Source organism: Gossypium arboreum, chromosome 5 (assembly GCF_025698485.1).
Source record: "Gossypium arboreum isolate Shixiya-1 chromosome 5, ASM2569848v2, whole genome shotgun sequence".
NCBI classification, from domain to species: Eukaryota; Viridiplantae; Streptophyta; class Magnoliopsida; order Malvales; family Malvaceae; genus Gossypium; species Gossypium arboreum.
The window spans coordinates 14,810,710-14,830,227 of NC_069074.1; the positions used below are offsets into that span (position 1 = coordinate 14,810,710).

Below are 19,518 nucleotides of genomic sequence, written 5' to 3' on the forward strand. Positions count from 1 at the left end.
ATTGCTATATGAAGTATAAACTCATTAAATTGATCGTACATTCTATTTTTTTTGTAGAAAATGATTTGATCTTTATTAAGATGATGGATTGCTTGCACGAAATAGAGAGAGAAAACTTTATTTCTTTTTTATCATTATTGCTTTCTGATGATATTTTCACTCGCTCACTAGAGCTTCAAATCCCCTTATGTTCATGTTTTTTTTAACTGGAAGAAGATTTATAATTGAATATGTTCTATTTTATTTAAATGGTGAATCCTGACGTTAACATAAAAATGCTACCTAAAACTTGATTGGGGGGCATGCAGGGCAATATTGCAAACACATGAAGTATATGATTATGTTATCCCTATCCAGTGCTCCAATTGTGCAGAAACCCATACTGACCACTTTTATTAAAAGTGATTAAGACTAAAATAGCTTATTAAAGTAACCTTAATTACCATATCTTCAAAAAGATCACCAGGGCCACCATTTTCTTCAGCGACAAGCTTCCATTAATAATACCACTTCGAATGCACCAAGTTTTTCTCAGAGAACTCCTGTTGTGATAGGAACAAGAGGAACTGTGGGATCACTACTCCAGAAGGAAATCGAGTACTTTACCAAGTTCGAGTTAGAGGGACGAGGGAGCTTTGCCTTTTGGACGTCTCGTGGACAAATAGTGGAAAAGGATTGCAGGAGTGGTCATTCAAAGTTTCTGGCCGGAAACGGAAGAGGTGGCAGCGGATTCCGACCATCGACCAAGCCTATGTTGCAGATAAATATGAATCAGCTAAAGAAGATTCCTGGTTTCAGTTACAGGATCCTTAAAAATGACGTGTATAACTTTCAGGTTTAGTCATGTTGGAGGCAGCCTCTTAAGTTGGATTTTTAGGAACCCACCCTTCAAGCCCAGAGCTTCAACTTCTCTTCGTAAAATCAAAACCCATGGTTACTCTTTTTCTTAGAGACACAATCATGTTGAACTGCGGCACAGAACCTTGGAGGTTCCCCTATGTATGGTTTCGTTATCTTTCATGCACAATCTTTGAATTGTATATGCTGATATACTTACAAAATGAAAAACACCCTTTGCTCTGTTTGGTCTTGCTTTCAACTGCTAATCTAATCAGCTCCCGACTTTATGAAAAATATTCAAATCACTTAATTTGAGAAAAGGGAATGAGATCCATGTCAAGATTTTGTATTCTTTTTACAAGTATCTTTGACATTTGAGGAATTCTGAAATATGATGTTCAGATAATGCCATAACAGCTCCAATTGGCCGCCTTCTTTTTGTTACTTTCTCTGCCTCTCAATATCGCTTGCTGCAATTGCAAGAACTTGATAATTGATAAAGACCCTTTACAGGGTACTTCTCTTCATGTAGGGAATCGCCATCACCATCAACTTCTGCCGGTCCTTAAATAATGGCTCTGCCTGCGGGTTAAAAGATTAATTTAAATTGACCATACATGATTGATTGAGTTGTTAAAATATTAATTATATAAAATATAATTAATTTATATAAAACTATTTTAAATTTATATTAGTGTGAATGAATCCTTACTAGTAATAAGTAAGAGATGATTAATATGATGAGTTTTTAGCTAAGCAATGAAACAATAACATTAGACGTAACTTAAAATCGAATTTAAAAAATTAATCTTTATAATTCATAAAATAAACTTAAAAGATATCTTAATTCTGAAACATGAAGTTCTGTTACCAAAAACAATTGATTATGAAATCCATATAAATACTAAAGTAACCAAGTTTTATAATTCGCTGCCACTTCATTTCATACATGCGAGCATAAAAATGTTAATAGCTATAAACCATACTTTACAAATTATAAAAGTGTTTATAGGTCATGCCTAAAACTACCTATAACTCCTCCCCAATTTTTAAACAAGAGGATAATGTGTTTTGACGCACTTAAATCTAAGGGTGAGCAAAATCAGATTCGATTCAAAAAACTCGATAAAAAATTCAAATTTTAAATTAAATAGTTCGAGTTATTTGAGTTAATCAAGTTATTTGGATCAATTCGAATAAAAAATTAAGTTTTTTTATTTAACTCGAATATGAATTACATAATTTGAGTTATCCGAAAATATGAATAAGAAAAGACAAAACTACATAGTTTTGATAAATGTTTACTTTATTAAAAGTTAAAAATCAAAATAATTAAGTTAAAAGGTAAAACTACGTCATTTTGATAAATGTTTACTCATTAAGTTAAAAGACTAAATCATTATATTGTTCATGTAGTTAAAGAATCTTGTACTTCATCTACTAGTTAAATAATCGGTCCATCTAAACACAACGTTAAGTATAAATAATAGGATTCATTAACTCGACTCGATTTGACTCGAAATTTTTTGACTCGATTCGATTCGATTCGAAAAAATTTCAAATTGAGTTCGGTTGCTAAAATAGGATTTGTCAACTAGACTAACTCGAAAATTTTTTACTCGATTCGACTCGACTCGATCGAATACTCACCCCTACTCAAATTTATATCTTTTTACACTGATAATAATGTTGATGCCAACTGAGCAAAGACTCTATCGACATCAAACGATATAATTATATCTTATATTTTATTTTAAATCATATACTAAATATATTTTATAACTTAAATTCATTTCTTAATTTTTTTAATTCTTATTTTAGAACACTTAATTTTTTATTTTACCAAACACAAATTAAATAAATTAAAATTAAAAAATATAAATTCAAACCCCAAAGCCAGGCGAACTGGATTGAGCAGAGCGGACCACCCGCCAATACATTGCTGATCCTTGTTCGGCATTTCCAATGTGATTTGTTCGGCATTGCTGATCCTTTTGAATTATGATAAGATAAAATAACGTGCTTCATTAATTGTAGCCTTCTCTTTTTATATGTATACAGACGTGAATTTTCGTAGCCAATCAACCACGTCTAGAGGCTTACGTGGATAGCAAAGGCCAAGGGTTCCAAAGAAATCAATTTCTTTAAATATGTTCATTATTTCATAAAATATAAACAATTTAATGCCTTAACAGCACAACACTAGATATGACATATCAGTTTTATAAAAGGAAACTGTATATATAATGGCAACAATCATACAAGATAAAAGAATTTAATGAGATTTTGGTGACGGGACATCGGATTATCTTTTAAAAAAATTTGAAATGGTATTGGTAGGGAGTCCACAAGCTTTTCAACAGTAAAAATATTGTATCTAAACTGATTAGGTTCAGTTTTATCTTTTGAATTTTGTTTTTAATTTCCAGAAGAATTCACCATGTCACTAAAGAATATTCTAGTCAAAATTTATGTCTTTATATTAATATGAGTGAATAAAAATAATACCATTTAAACTACCTATCTTAATAAGTGAGACTTTCATAAATTCTATAAATTTAATTAAACTCTCCTCAAAGTCGAAGAATAAAATTTGAAGATATAAACATCTTTAAACATAATATTTTCATTGTTAAATGATTGGTCGACTCTTAATAAACTACATTTTAAATTTTTTAAAAAATTCCATGTTTTCTCAATAGGCATCATATGCAAATTTAATCCCTCATCCTTTTATTATGATATAAAAACAGAAGGTTGTCAGAAGAAAACACAAACTATTATGCAATTGTTTTGTTGAACATCTCATCCCATTTATAATTACTGTAATATAAAAAGAGAAAATCTAATAAAACAACACTTATTGCCAAAAGAGATGATAAAACCGAACACGATAGAGCCTTGTTTGTATTAATAAAATAAATAAATAAATTGGAAAGTGGGGGAAATTCAGAAGACACCGCCAAAACCGACCATGGGCCATTGGACACGTCATCGATAGGGCGCAGTGAAGAAACTTCGCGTCACAAGCTGTTAACGTAGTACTTCCCGGTTCTCACTTCTCCATGATTGTGGGACCCCAACTCTCGGGGAATCTCTTACGGCATATCCCATCTACCACACCTGTTATCCTCTCACTTGCTTGGCCTTTCCCTTTTATATCATCCCATTCTCATCTCCGGTTCTCCATTAATTTTAATCAATAATTCTGTGATTTGGAATTTAAATATTTTAAAATTATATATCCAATTAGATGCTAATAATTGAACAAATGTACCCAAAAAGCACTCCTAATCACAATATTAATATTTCAATCCTTCGTCATCTTAATTATGTTGTTATTTATTAAAATTTTTATTTGATATAAATTTTAAAAAGTTTTAGTGTATATTTTTCTTCAATTTTAAGGGTTTAGAAAATATTATAAGTCATAATAGTAGTAGCAATTGTATAAAAACTTTATTATTTAAAAATTATAAAACCATTACAATAGAATAAATTTAATGGTAGAATATGTACTTAAATTCAATTATAATAATCAAATGAGAATATAAAATGATCATTAATAATATTAGAATAAAAATTTTATATAATCAACATTTTGGATTGTTTGAGCTTTATGAAATTATTAAAATTGTGTTAAGTTACAATTTTAATATTATTTTTATACTTTTAAATTTTAAAATTTTAGTTTTGACTAAATAGTAATAATTAAATATGTCTGGTTAAATTTTACTATTAATTATGTAATATGTGTAAAGTTATAGATTTAGTCCATATTCGTTAACTAAATCATTATTAACTACTATATTTTCTAAATTTTAAAATTTTAATCTCAATGAAAAAGAAAATCATAAAGTCCATTGACAATTTTTCAAGTAATATATAAAAATAGTAAACCGATGATAATACACATGTGATAGTATATTTGTCGCATTAAAATTAAAAATAATAAAATTTAACTTAATAAATTTAATAACTATTTTTGATCAAAACTAAAATTTTAAAAGTGCATGAATTAAAAATAACTAAATTAAAACATAAAAATTAAATCCAACAATTTATATATAATATAGATACAAATAGAATTTAACCTTCAATAAAATGTAGGTTGAGTAGAAATCAAACTACACCTTTTGTAAGAAAAGGTCAACTCCCTAACGATTTTCTTCTTTCTAATTTAAGTGTATGTACTTTTATTATTATTATTTATAAATATGTAAATAAGACATTACACTGTGCATCGTGATTTAACTTTTTTCTCTTTAAAGAATAATCACTATCAATACTACATTGGTGAGAAAATGTAAAAGAGTTTTCATATTTATACATTTTTAAATAATTTTATTATAAATTTTGATATGTTATTTTTATATAATATTTAGAATTATTTATAGCTCATTCCTAACTCATAAATAAGAGTATAATACGCTTTAGCATACTCGAACTCACATATTCTGCATTAACAATAATATCTATGCTAATCAATTAAAACTCAATCAATATTTATATTTATATTTTTAAATAAATGATATTTATGAAGGATAAAAAATCAAGGGTGCTCTCAACAAAAAAAATCAAGGTTATTTTTAAAACAATGGTAGATTTTTGAGGAGAGTTGCTTTTAATGCTAATATTTTGAAAGATATTTTAAGGAAAAACATTTGCATTAATATTGTTTTACAATTTTTCATAATTTTTCTATAATCTTCTAATAGTTTAATTATTATATTTAATTATATATATAAATCATATAAGTTTGAAGTAAATAATTTTTTGACTATTTGTTTTATATAATCAACCATTAAATATGTATTAATATGGACAATATTTTATATCGATATGATAAAATATTATATCAATTTGAAACTTTACATGCATAATAAATACAATTATATTGTCAAATTCAACTGTTATTTAAAATATCAATTGCTAAAAAATTAGAAAAATGCGTCAAACCATTTTAATTTTACATTGTAAGTGATTCCATCCATTTTTAAGTGATAAGTTATTTTATTTGAATATATATTATATATATTTTAAAAATTGCGTTTAAAATATTTATTATTTTAAAAAATTAATATTATGTCAATTGAGTTGTAGTTCAATTGGCATCGGCATTGTTGCTAGTACATGAAGATGTAGGTTCGAGTGTGCAGAATTGTATTATCGTCCTATTCAAGAGTTGAAAAGAGACTATGGGTAATTTTAAGCATTATATAAAAAAAAGAACAAATATGATAAGAACCTATCATAAAATTAATGTTAAAAATAATATTATTTAATTAAATTAGTGCTGGATTAATTTATAATATTAATTAAATCAAAATTTTTATACTTGTAATAAATTATTTAACAATTGAATTAATTTTTGAAATACTTAAAATCGATCATGGTATACGAGTAACAAAAGATGAAATAATAACTTAGGCGTTATGATTGAATTTTCTTTTATGTATGATTAGAATTAAAATGATATTTATATCACTAATGATTTCTTTTTGGTGAATTATAAAAGAAGAGCAAAGCTCTGATAATAACATGATTAATATGACTCAAACGCAAGTTACATTTGGGACGATAAATACATTGACCATCAAGTTAACACACGGGGTTCATCATTTAATACTTAAATTACATAATTTTAAATTTTATTTTTTTCTTGATAAAAAGATATTATTTTTAATATTATAATGATAAGAAATCATTTGAGTTGTTATTAATTTTTATATTTATTAAAAATATTATTTTATCAACATGGCTTCTCCAAAATTAACATGAAACAGGAAATATATAAAAAATGGAAATATGTTTGGACACCATAAATTAAAAATATTATTTATGTACCATTAATATTAACTTTTTTATATAAATCACGGCTCGACCTGTTTGAACCATAAACACCTCACCAACAAAAGGGAAGATGAAAGAGAGGAAAAAAAATAAAATAATGAAAAGCAAAATTGGAAATTGCAACTACCACGAACTCGTAGAAGCTTAGGTGGGAGTTGAGAAGGGAAGAGAAGGCAAAAGAGCGGCCCAATAAAGCCATAAAAAACGATAATAATAAAAAAAAGGTTTTCACAGTTTTATTGCTAATAATTACAGAAATTAGGATTAGCTCCATCGCTTTGGACCGACGGGTAGATTTATTTAATCAAAAAAAAAAAAAAGAAAAGAAAAGGGCCTCTCTCTTCCTATCTGTCTCTCACAGTTGGAGTCATTGGTGTCCTCGGCTTTTCAAAGTTTTTCATTTCTCTTTCAGCTCTTTTTGTTTTTAGGTTTTCTTCGATTCGTGTTTGGCTGAGGCGGGTTTTGTTTTTCCCGGGAAAGCTCGGGGAATTAAGAGAAAATGGTTAGAATGACGAAAATGCCACTGAACTTAACTTCTATGGAGCTTCCAGCTCTGGTGTCCGACTGGTGGGACGAGATCAATGAGTCCACTAAGTGGCAGGATGGCATCTTCTATACTCTCTGCGCCGCTTATGCCCTAGTTTCCTCCGTTGCTCTGGTCATCCTTCTATTCCTTTTTTTTTTAAAATTATTTTTCAAGTTTTTTTTTGTAAGTTTTTGTTTGATTCACTGAACTTTTCGATTTTCATTTTGTATGGATCAGTGCTTAGTAGAAGCCCTGTTCTTGGAGTTTATTTTTATTTTCATGTTTAGTACTTTCCAATATTTTAGGATTCAAACTGATTTAGTTTGTTTAGTTAGTAGTGACATTTTATCACTAGCTATTCTTTTCACACAAATTTAATATAGAATTAAAGCTTTTAAAGTTAATTTTACTACGTATTTTATTGTTAATGATTTCAATTTCGAGAAATTTATTCCCAGTACTGGGATATGAGATTAGTTTGTATGTGAAAGTTGCTGTTTGTAATGTGCAGATACAATTAGTAAGGATTGAATTGAGAGTGCCCGAATATGGTTGGACGACACAGAAAGTTTTCCATCTAATGAACTTCATTGTTAATGGAGGTAATATTCAAAGTCCTCAAAACATATGTAGTGTTTTCTATTACTGTTATTAGGATTTAGGATTTTGGATTTTAGTTTGATTATTTGATCTTGAATTTTGTTGTTGTTGCAGTGCGTGCAATTGTGTTTGGATTTCACAGACAAGTATTTGTATTGTATCCCAAGGTTAGTTTGCTATAGGATCCAGAGATATTGGTTCATTTCTGACACAAAGTTTGCATTGCATTTCCAAATGTGATAACATTTCATATTTGGGAATAAATTCGTTTCACTCTTTCTGCTTCACAATCTAGGCCTATTGTTTGAGTTTCTCATACAAATTAAGGTTTCTTGGGTAGCATAAGGAGAATAAAGGAGGATTCTATTTTGAGAGAACAAGGAGTATATAACTAGCAAGTTGTAATGATCCAATTAAGACAAGAGTTTTATAATACTAACGTGAGCATTACTTCTTGAACTAGGTCCTCACATATATGTTGTTGGATCTTCCGGGCCTTCTGTTTTTCTCCACATACACATTACTTGTCCTGTTTTGGGCCGAGATTTACCATCAGGCAAGAACCTATTCTTAATTGCTTTTGTGAAATGATGTGTCAAACTTTGTTTCTCCATGATATAAGATCAATATACCGGGTTACAAACTCATGTACTCGGTTCTTTCTTGTACTCTTGTGAGGAACTGTGCCATTTTACCTTTCCATTATGAGCAGGCTAGAAGCTTACCAACGGACAAACTCAGAATCTTTTATGTGTCAATCAATGCTGTTATTTACTTTATACAGGTGTGCTCCAACTTGCATTATCTTGTCTGTTTACTCAGTATTACCATCATTAGTACTAGGCTAATCTGTGAAGGAAGTGATTATATCTGTTTACTTATTTCTCTGTTGAGTTTTTATCTCAAATTTCCTGCCACTCTTGCTATGACATGTACTTAAATGTGTGAGTGAAGTTAAAAAATGATATTTTGACTTCAGGTCTGTGTGTGGGTATACCTCTGGATAGATGACAACAGTGTGGTGGATTTCATTGGAAAAATATTTATTGCTGGTAAGTGTTACAGTGAATTATCAATCCATGTTCACTAGGTTTATCCCTGGGTATTAGTTTTTCTTTTTTTCCCCTTAATGAAAATCTTATGCACATTAAGTCTTACTATTATTTTTTAACATTGCCCCTTATTTTCTATATTCTTTTCTCCAGTGGTGTCATTTATAGCTGCATTAGGATTCTTGTTGTATGGAGGAAGGTAATTATGGTTTGCTTACACAAAATTTATTGATATTGAATTATAGTGAGCTTCTAAGTATGACCAAATCCTACTTACTCAATTCCTTGCAGATTATTTTTCATGCTAAGACGATTCCCTATTGAATCGAAAGGAAGAAGGAAGAAGCTTCACGAGGTATTTTCCTTCCTTTATAACTCTATTAAATAACAATTCAATTTCAGTATAAGCCTGACATAGCATAAGTTTAACGTGCATTTCTATGTTCTAATCTCATGGTTTCTAAAATGGCCATCATGCTGTAAGATGTTCTCGACATTACTATTGTTTATGGATGTGTTATTTGTTTGTAGGTTGGATCTGTTACGGCCATTTGTTTCACCTGCTTCCTTATTAGGTGCTTTGTGGTAAGTTTTTCTTTCTTGACCAAACTTTGTTGTAGGTTTTCAAGCTATGTAATTTATTGCTTGACCGAGAATGTTGCACTTTAAACTATTACTTGTTTGATAAATCTCTTGTATGTAACTCATGCTGCAGTCTCTCTGTTCTCAACAGATGACAGTTTATTTGATTATTACATCCTGAGGCAAACTGATAATCTGAACTCACAAATATGCATGAATTTAGACTTGCTACATCCTTCACCTGAGAGAGTACCTCTGGGAGATTTAATTTGTATAGTATACTTTTTAAATTAAAATGAGGTAAAATGACTAACAATATTTTCCGAGCGAAAATTGCATACTTCATTCTGAGTTTTAATTCCACTTCTTTCTCTTCCCTTTGAACTGAAAGAAAACTTGAACCTTTAAAGAAAACTTGAACCTTTCCTCGAGTTTTTTGTTTTCTTGAAATTCTTGCTAATAATAAGAGACAAGGAAATAGGTAGTTTGCATTTGGCTAAATGCTCCCAGGAATTGGTGTATAGCTGAATGTAAGAAGATATTGATTTGCCCACTGGATATAGAGAGAAGAGAGGCATGAGGCTAGGCTTGACAACAGTCAAATGCCAAAACTCTTTCCATCAACCATTTAGAAACAATAATATTCTGCTGCTGATTTCATTTAGTTGCTCAACGTTTCCCTACTGCTTTATGTGCTCCTTTAACTAATTTCTCTGCATACAGGTGGTTTTATCTGCCTTTGATGCAGATGCGTCACTTGATGTTTTGGACCATCCAGTACTGAACTTGATCTATTACACGGTATTTAATGAACCCATTTCTCTCATGTCTTATTTGTCTCTCTTATATTCTCCTAAGCATGTAATTTCTATTGATCAAATTACAGCTGGTTGAGATCCTACCTTCGGCTCTAGTGCTGTATATCTTGCGTAAATTGCCTCCAAAGAGAGTATCCGCTCAGTATCACCCAATCCGTTAGTCGGAATGCATCTTTGTTCGTAGAATTGTTTATTCCCGTAGGAAAACAAAAAAAGATGGTTTTGGCATGTTTCAAGAGGGCTAGTTAAATTTCCAGTTGAGTGAGGGAATCAGAGCCAGGAGAACTGGAATGGTTGCTGACGCATGCAAAAATTTTTTAATTTTGTATGTGACATAGCTGTTTTGGAGCTTTCTTAAGGGGAGATCTTCGTTGATTTCTTCATTCGTTATGTGATCGAAGAGTTGGTTTATCTGACGCTTTGCGCATTATTGGTTGACAATTGAGAATTTAGTAGGGGTTTCCAAAAAAAAAAAAAAAAATCAGAGTTTAGTAGTTGTTTCATCGGTTTGCTTATTGGAAAATGAAGATGAACATGATTTGTGTTGGGCATGCACGCCTTTGTTTAATGTATAACTTTTGTTATAAGCAAGACATTATTGTTAGCTTTACTAGCAGAAGCTTGTTGAAGGGAGAGTTTGAAAATAAAATAAAAAAAATTCATTTTCTGCCACAATCTGTGAAACTGGTGCTCTTTTTTTCGTAATTTATGTTCCGACTTAAAGTCTTAGAAAAGAAACGAATAGTTTTCTTTTTCGTGAAAAATAAGAAACGAATAAATTTCATTTTCTTTTGTTTAAATATGATTGAATTTTCTGTTGATGCCTTGGCCTTGGGTATAATTGACTGTTGACAGTGTAATACTAGTAGGTTTTGATTCACTTGTTTATTTTATTCACACAATATTATTATATCAAATGATTTTTTTTAGATGACAAGTACGACCAACGCCATTTGAATAGTCAACCATTATAATTTGAATATATCTTAATCAAATCATAATAGAATTTATATAAATTGTAATTTAATTTGAGATTTCAATAATAATATTAATATGATATTGAAATTAATTACATGGTACTTGCATTTGGTTTTAAAGTTTAATTTCGTATGTAGATTAATTGATATTATGTGATCCAATGGATGTTTGACACGTGTACTCTAGAAAAAAAATATAGGTACTTTATTGGGATAAAAAATTGAAGTACCAAATTGGAAAAAAATACCTCAAGTATCCAATTGCAAGAATTTAGGTATCAAAGTGAATGTTAAAACTAAACTCAAGTAGGACAAAAAAATATAGGTATCAAATTGATTATTGAAACCAAACGTAGGTACCAAATGATTTATCAACCCATTTTTATACAATCAAAGACATTCCAATAGAGGGATGTTAAATGTTAACACTAAGGTGTCACTTTTAAGCATTTGCTCCTCGAGTTATTGGCGCCAATAATTAAAAGAGTTAATATGTAATTTGCCCCTTGAACTTGTCTAAAAGTGCTCAAGTGATGCTAGAGTTTTTTTTTTTTTTACTTAGTTGGTACCTAAACTTGTATTCTGTCACTTAGGTTGGTACTTCTACACTAGCATCGTTAGTTTGTACTGAAGTGATATTGATTGCCAATCTTATATCGACACGTGATGACCTCTCAGTATGATACATGACAAACATAAATTAAAAAAATAAAAATCATTTTAAAAATATAAATTAATTTAAAATGTATAATTTTTTGGACAAGTTTAAGTATCAATTAGATACTTTTGGACAAGTTCAAATACCAACTAAATACTTTTGGACAAGTTCATAGGGCAAACTCCATGTTAATTCAAAAAAAATTAACACTATAAACAAATTGGGACAATGTGTATGACAAAATATTAGTCCAGGTACCAATTTGATACAAAAAAAAAAAAAAATTAGGCGTCGACTAGGTACTTTGGCCAAATTCAAGAGGTAAACTACATAATAACCCTAATTAAAATGACATAAATTATAATATATTAAATCTACATATGATCTTTGGTCAAATGTGCAATTTCATACATGAATTTTGATTTGTTGTAATTATACATATAAAACTTTGATTATGGTTCATTTGTAAATATGAAACTTTAATTTTAATTTAATTTTATACTTTTAAAGAAATACATATATAAATTTATTCTTATATTGAATTAATATAATTGTTTATGTTAGTGACATATAACTGTAAAATGGTGCTACGTCAATAAGGTTGTTAATGGTTTGTTAAATTTAATTTAAATCGAAATATCATATATAAAATTATATAAAATCAAGGTTCATATATGACATTACACATTAAATCAAAATTCACATTTAGTTCTAATATTTATCTCTATCGGAAACAATGACTTAAATGAAATATATATACATAAAAATTTATATAGTAAGAATTATTGAATTTTGACTATTTTAACAATTTTAGTTATTTTTTCCAAAATAAATAAAAATTGATTATAGAAGTGAAATTCGAATTTGATGCTCAATGAGTCAAAAATTTTATTGGCTTAATTTAACCTTTTTATTTATACAAAAAGTTACATAGTTTTGAGCGTGATACAGTATGCATTGATAAATGAATAAATCTTTAAGATTTGCGTGGAAGCAGCAGTTAAGAAACAATGTTAAGTGAATATTGATTAGAAGATAAAGAAGAGCTTAGTACACCAGTATTGGACTGTGGTAATTAATGAGCTTTTTTAGTTAATAGGGGCTTAAATTTTTTTTAAGTTCAACAATAAGATCATAATCAAATTTTTAGAGAATGAAAATAAATAAAATTATTCGGGAATTAATTGAGTAGATAGTTATTGGCCAACTCAAAGAATAGTTGAGTAGGATAAAGGTTTATAATTTAAAACAAGGAAAGTAAAACTCTTGAAGAGATCAATGTTGCACTTTGCTTAAGAATGGCGGCCAAAAACTTGAAGGAAAAAAATATACATGGTGGAAAACTGTGTGATGATCGGTTAACGTAGTGAAAAATGTATAAATGGATCTCTTATTGATTTCGACATTTAAATTTTAAAAAATTTTATGCAAAACGCAGAGGATGAGTGGAGGATTAGTTAATTATAAATAAACTAATTGATCATGAAAATAGAATTTACAGTTTAGAATTTATTATTATTATTATTATTATTATTATTATCAAAACTAATATTTTGATGTATTGTAAAACTATGAGATATTTTTATTCAACATTAAGCATGTAAATAGTGAAATTAAGATAAATGTTACATGAAGATAGTTTTTTCTTCCCTTGATATGTACTTGACGAGAAATGAGAAAAATACAAAAGTTAACACTCATAATAATTTTGACTTAATTATTTCATTGACAGGTGGTAGAGCCAGAGAATAAACCATCAGCTGAGGTAAAACATATTTACGATGGATTTAAATATATCTAAGTAGGATCTTTTTTAAAAAACAGATGTGTAGGTAAATTTTGAAATTATGATTAGCTACGTTTACGCATTATGTGAGATTAACGAGTAAAAAAATTAATAAAATGAGATTTTAAAAATTAAAAGCCCTGTTCAAGGTAATGGTAATGGCTAATGAGTATGCTTTGTTTTAGAGTTGCTAATTGTATAGCGAAAGAGATTAGAGGTAGTTTAGATCGATTGATTTTTTTTTCCTCCACCTATATTTATGTGACGGATTTTGAAAGTAGATATACATCACGCACTGTCTACAAAAGTCGTTGTTAATTAAATTTGTCGATTCATCATTGCTTTTAAAAAAACTGCTCCTTTTAAGGAACAATTGCATGCTATTTCAAAGACATTGAAGAAAGTGATTAAATTGGTAGATTTATGCTTGAAAGAGAAGTACGAGAGAAGCTTAAGAATATTTAAACAAAATGAAAAAAAAAAATTAAACAATTTTATTTATAGATGATGTCACCTCGTGCTTATGTGGCACGCCATGTAAACTACTTAGTTGACTTGTAGTTTAACTGACGGTCAATTCACGTTTCCAGTTAATATTGAATTGATTTTTAAAAAATCATAACGACAAAAGTGTCAATAAAAAAAATAGATTAAACCTGAAGGTATTTCAACAATTATGACTTGAAAAGAAGTTAAGGTTTGGAGATGTATAGTTAGTGATAGGTGCTGAGGAGAAAATTATGGAGTTAGCGCGAAGAGATGAAACATGTTGGTAACTTAGTGGTAGATATTTATTGTTTATTTCTTGTGTGGATTTGTATTAGCTTTGATGCCATAGTTAAATAGTGTTTTGTTGTTTTTAATTTTCAAGAAGTAGATCATTAAGTAAGGTGCTTGTCTTATTTAATAAAATGGATTGTTGGTTAATAGAAGAATTGTAACTTTATTTTATTATTTCTTCTTATAAAAGTTTTGTACATGTTTTCTAAATTAAAAATAATAATAATTATGTAATTTGATTATATAGGAATTATTACTAGACTCGAAAAACTGTTTAGCAATAATTCATTTTTATTTTTATTTAAATAATAGAGTGCCAAAGTCCTTATTAACCCTAAATCATGAGTTTTATCGCTAAACAATCCATTCTCCATCCCCCAAGAAAAATAGGAATATGCTATGCTCTACTAATTACTATTTATTACCAATAAAGGCAATGCTATTGGTCTGTGTCATCTACTCGCTCTTTCATTCGCCAGGATTTGTCATTAAACAAAACCCGTAGTATACAGGACAGCCAAACTATTGTCAATTTTACTTCCTGCGCCATCTCGCGTTAATTCCCATTCGTTTCTTCTTTTTGGTTCTTCAAAAACAAAATTATTCTCTGTTTCGATCTTGAAGAATCCCCAAATCCCAGAAAATCAAATTAACAATTTTATCGAATTAGCCTTTAAATTATCTTGATTCAATTTTGTTATCGTTGAAATTAAGGAGATCTTTTTTTTGGTAAAAGAGAGGAAAATGGCTCAAGCTGTTGAAGAATGGTATAAGCAGATGCCCATCATCACCCGCTCTTATCTCACAGCTGCCGTAGTTACCACTATCGGTTGCTCTCTCGAAGTATGCCTCTTTTTCATTTTTTATTGCTTTTATTTTTGTTTTGGTGTTATTTTTCTTTCTGGGCAACAGGATTGATATCGTGCCTTCGATTTTCATTGACTAATTAATGCTTGCTTTTTAATTTATATCCAATTGGGTATGAATAATTTCGTTAGATTTGATCTGTGCTTATCTCATTTTTTTTCTCTAAATTTGGCGACTCCCTATTGGGTTTCCTATATGGTTGTAGCGAAATTTTATTTCTTCAGAAAGTTGGTAGGGAATATGGGCAGGCAAAGCTAACAATTTTTTTGTTCCTCCTTTCTGAGTTATTTTTTTTTTGTGTATAATGCACAATTGGTTATGATTGGTTTTTCACATCTTGAAATTGAAAAAAAAAAGAATTAGAATAAATATTTGGGATTGTTATGCTAATCTAATTTACTTTTCTGAATCTTTGCAGATAATATCACCTTATCATCTGTACTTGAACCCTAAGCTCGTGGTTAAGCAGTATCAATTCTGGCGCCTCATTACTAACTTCCTGTACTTCCGCAAGATGGGTAAATTTCATGTGCTTTTACGTCTGAGTGTTATGAAATCTCTGGTTTATTGTTGTGCCGTCAGAACGATGCTGTGTGGTATGTTGTGCTGGTCAGTGTTGTCAAGGGCGCGAGGAACTCTAGGTGACCCTGCTGTGTCCGAAAGGGTCTGAGGCCATAAGTGCGCCTTGACAACATCACTTCATGTTATTGCTAGAGATGTAGAATGTTCTCAATGGAACAAAGAGTTGTTTTTAATGTCCCCCTTCAAATGTTAGTCAAAAGTATTGAAATGCAGTTGTGTTTAGACTTCAGATGATTTTAAAAAGCTTGAACAGAGTACGTGTACGTGTAGCAGTGTAGGTAAAAGTGAAGTGACGTATGATTTTTTTTAAAAAAAAGAATAAAGTCCATTGTTCCTATGCCCTCCCTGTTTCCTTTCTTCGTAGAGTACTACACTAATAACGTTAAAACATCTTTAAAAAGAATAATTGATTGCCAGGCATGTATATGTGATAAATTTGAATATGATTGAGGTCAGCATTCTCAAATCATTTAGCATCTTTAACACGGTATCCCTTGATAATGCCAGATTTGGATTTCATGTTTCACATGTTCTTTCTTGCTCGGTACTGCAAGCTTCTTGAAGAGAACTCTTTCAGGGGAAGGACTGCAGATTTCTTTTACATGCTCTTGTTCGGAGCTTCAGTCTTGACTGGCATTGTTCTTGTTGGAGGAATGATACCTTATCTGTCAGCATCATTTGCCAAGATCATATTTCTAAGCAATTCATTGACATTCATGATGGTAATTTTGTCTGCCTTTAATTACATGCAAAATAGTAGTATATGTTTTTTGGAGTCCATTTTGGAAAGCCGTCTTATTGTACTACATGTAGGTTTATGTGTGGAGCAAACAGAATCCTTTTATACATATGAGTTTTCTGGGTCTTTTTACCTTTACAGCAGCTTATTTACCCTGGGTGAGTGCTTCTATTCTTTCTATCCTTTTTTTCTTATATTGTTCTTCGAACATGTATTTTCTTTATCAAAGCATTTTCAAGTTTTGACCAAGAAAGAAAAAGTAGCTATGTGGATTGCCCATTGAGCTAAACTCTAAAGTTTACTATTTTATATATGTTTGTGCTGTTGAATATGATTCTACTTCTCATAGTTAAAGAGTGTAATGGCTTCTGTTCCCTGACTTTCAGGTGCTTTTGGGATTCTCTGTCCTTGTTGGTGCTAGTGCTTGGGTGGATCTCCTGGTACGTTTCCCTTCCAGAGCCTGCTTTAACGTCAAAATATTGGGACACTGTTGTATGGGTTTTTTGCATATCTCCGAAATCCTTTGTTATATGTTAAGGGGGCCGAGCTTATATTTATATAATAAAGCATTTTTTTCATACATGCTTACTGCTGGGAAGTTCATAGTGCAAGTCTCGAAAATGTGAGGGGAGTAAGTCGATGGTGGACTGTCAGACTGCCTTATAATTATGTTGTGGTCCTATAAACTGCCACCTGTTCTAGTCTCACTTTGTTTAGTTAGATTCTCACTGCTGTTATGTTCAACTTTTGCGTCTTGTTGGTTAACAATTATAATTATTACTTTTGTGGCGTTTGTTTTTATCGAACTAAATATTTGGTTGATCCAGGGAATGATTGCTGGTCATGCCTACTATTTTCTTGAAGATGTATATCCACAAATGACCGGACGTCGACCCCTAAAAACTCCATCCTTTATTAAAGCGATGTTTGCAGATGAAGCTGTAGTAGTAGCACGGCCAGCAAATGTGAGATTTGCTCCACCCGCAGATGAACTTCACGGAGACTAGTCGGCCCTTGGAAAACTAGAGCAATTTTGGTTGAATTAATCTCTGATAGGAAAGGCCTAAAAAAATGCATGGTTGGCCCCTATTTCTTAGACATGTTCAAGCTTTAACATGCTTAAATTGGTGATTATGGACAACATATATCTTTTGGTAGAATTAGAGGCGTGTATAACTGTATATCTGTTGTTATTGCTTGCACTATATGTGCAGAAATTGGGGATGAAATCTTGTAATTATTACCAGACTCTGCTTTTGGTTGTTATAGAATGCCCTTTCTCATCATCAACCTTTTTGCAACATGGGGAAGTTCTACAAATATAAAATAATTCTGTATATACCACCACCAATTTGTTTCCATATATGAATCGATTGCTATTATATCTTATGAGAATTTCAGCCACTTCCTGTTTTCTTACAATAAGCTCTGGCTCTACTTTAAGATCCTAAGCCAAATTAAATGGGCATATTTATTAGGCTTCATTGAAAATTGAAAATTGAAAATTCAGACTAAAACGTACTTGCTGTTGCCATAATTCACTGAATGAAAGCTACATGCATTATTCACTTGGGTGTATTTCAAAATTCATTGATATTTACGGATTTAAGAATAAATTTTGAATTTTATTTTTGATCTAATGTCTACTATCTATAATCTCTTCTTAAACCTTAAATAGAAAAAAAAAAATCAATCAATCATGTTGGAAACCACACACTCACTAATTGAGCTAAGGCTTAACATTAATTATAAATTCTAATTAAAATTACAATTAATGCAAACTGGTATAATGATGATAGAAGAGCACTGAGGTGCAAGTTCCTCTCTATCTAGACTTAAAATGAAAAATATGTATCTATGCAATTTTTCTCAATTAAGTATTAATAGTTAACTCTAATTAAAAATCTAATATATTATAATTTGATTGGTTTAAAATTTTTTAATTAAAGTTAATGGTGGTAACAAAATAAAATTTTAAATAACTACTTTAAAAAATTTAAAACTTAAATGAGATAAATTACATAATTTGAATATATATTTTGGTATAAGCTCTTAACAAATATGAATCAAACTAATAGTTAAGCAACGACATGAAAAACAAAAATGATAACCTAAAACTAAGAGCAATTTTTAACTCCAAATCAAATTTGTACAAATATTTAATCCTACCAATTAAAGGATTTTGATTTCCTAATCTAGTCAACAAGTGACACCGCCTCTAATTCCCTTCCTATATGTGTGTATATATACACATAATATAGCTTCGTTGTATTATTAGATTGCATTGTAGGATTTGTTTTGAGAAACAAGCCTCTTATCAATCTCAAATAAAATCATATTGACGAAGAAAGATGCTAACAATAACATCATAAGGTCTTTTCCAAAAGATATGTTGGCGGAAATTCTCAAGCATGCCGCCTCAAATTCCATCACTGATTTCGTCAACGCCAAGTTAACTTGTAAAGCTTTTCATGGAGCATCAAACTACCATCAAATTTTGGAGAACGTTTCCATGGACATAGTGTCGTTCCATGGCGTAAAAGTGAGAGTCTTTCAGAAAAGATGAAAAGCTGCCAAGAATGACGAAGCATTATATAGGAAAGGAATGGTCGATTGTTTTAGTCGAAGGAAATAGGAGTCTGGTCTTTGTTTGAAGCATGCGGCAGAGAAAGGTCAGGTCAAAGCCATATATGCCTACGGCATTATCTTGATTTGTTTCGGAGGTTCAAGTTGTGTCGTCTCTCGATCTTGCAAATTCTAGTAAAAGAAGTTCAAAAATCATTGCTAGTTTCCGTTTGAAAACCGAGAAGTTTTTGAGCAGCATGTGGGTGTATGTTGCACTGACCGGCCGAAACAAA

The 19,518-nt window shown here is 30.2% G+C and overlaps 2 protein-coding genes across 3 annotated transcripts; both read left to right on the top strand.

Annotated features, from left to right (window-relative positions):
• Positions 1-6,723: 6,723 nt before the first annotated feature.
• LOC108489923 (tobamovirus multiplication protein 1) lies at positions 6,724-10,946 on the top strand. The gene is made up of 11 exons (XM_017794671.2): positions 6,724-7,351; positions 7,731-7,821; positions 7,934-7,986; positions 8,283-8,375; positions 8,532-8,603; positions 8,799-8,871; positions 9,025-9,070; positions 9,163-9,226; positions 9,403-9,456; positions 10,177-10,254; positions 10,340-10,946. Exons 1-11 carry the CDS (start codon positions 7,193-7,195, stop codon positions 10,430-10,432), a joined length of 876 nt encoding a protein of 291 aa, XP_017650160.1. The 5' UTR covers positions 6,724-7,192; the 3' UTR covers positions 10,433-10,946.
• A 3,907-nt stretch (positions 10,947-14,853) lies between these two features.
• LOC108450155 (derlin-2.2) lies at positions 14,854-17,950 on the top strand. 2 transcript variants are annotated; one of them, XM_017747655.2, is made up of 6 exons: positions 14,854-15,315; positions 15,758-15,857; positions 16,429-16,643; positions 16,735-16,818; positions 17,047-17,100; positions 17,488-17,950. In XM_017747655.2, the coding sequence occupies exons 1-6, from the start codon at positions 15,217-15,219 to the stop codon at positions 17,665-17,667; spliced, it is 732 nt and encodes a 243-aa protein (XP_017603144.1). In that variant the 5' UTR covers positions 14,854-15,216; the 3' UTR covers positions 17,668-17,950. The 2 variants fall into 2 exon arrangements, with proteins under 2 accessions (XP_017603144.1, XP_052884373.1); XM_053028413.1 differs by lacking the exon at positions 16,735-16,818 and having other exon boundaries at positions 14,909-15,315.
• The last annotated feature ends 1,568 nt before the right edge of the window (positions 17,951-19,518 follow it).

Coding starts and splice junctions, on each gene's coding strand:
- LOC108450155 (XM_017747655.2), top strand. CDS start 15,217: ATGGCTCAAGCTGTTGAAGAATGGTATAAGCAGATGCCCATCATCACC. Junction 15,858..16,428: donor CCTGTACTTCCGCAAGATGG/GTAAATTTCATG, acceptor TGATAATGCCAG/ATTTGGATTTCATGTTTCAC. Junction 17,101..17,487: donor GTGCTTGGGTGGATCTCCTG/GTACGTTTCCCT, acceptor TGGTTGATCCAG/GGAATGATTGCTGGTCATGC.
- LOC108489923 (XM_017794671.2), top strand. CDS start 7,193: ATGGTTAGAATGACGAAAATGCCACTGAACTTAACTTCTATGGAGCTT. Junction 7,987..8,282: donor TATTTGTATTGTATCCCAAG/GTTAGTTTGCTA, acceptor TTCTTGAACTAG/GTCCTCACATATATGTTGTT. Junction 8,376..8,531: donor GGGCCGAGATTTACCATCAG/GCAAGAACCTAT, acceptor CATTATGAGCAG/GCTAGAAGCTTACCAACGGA.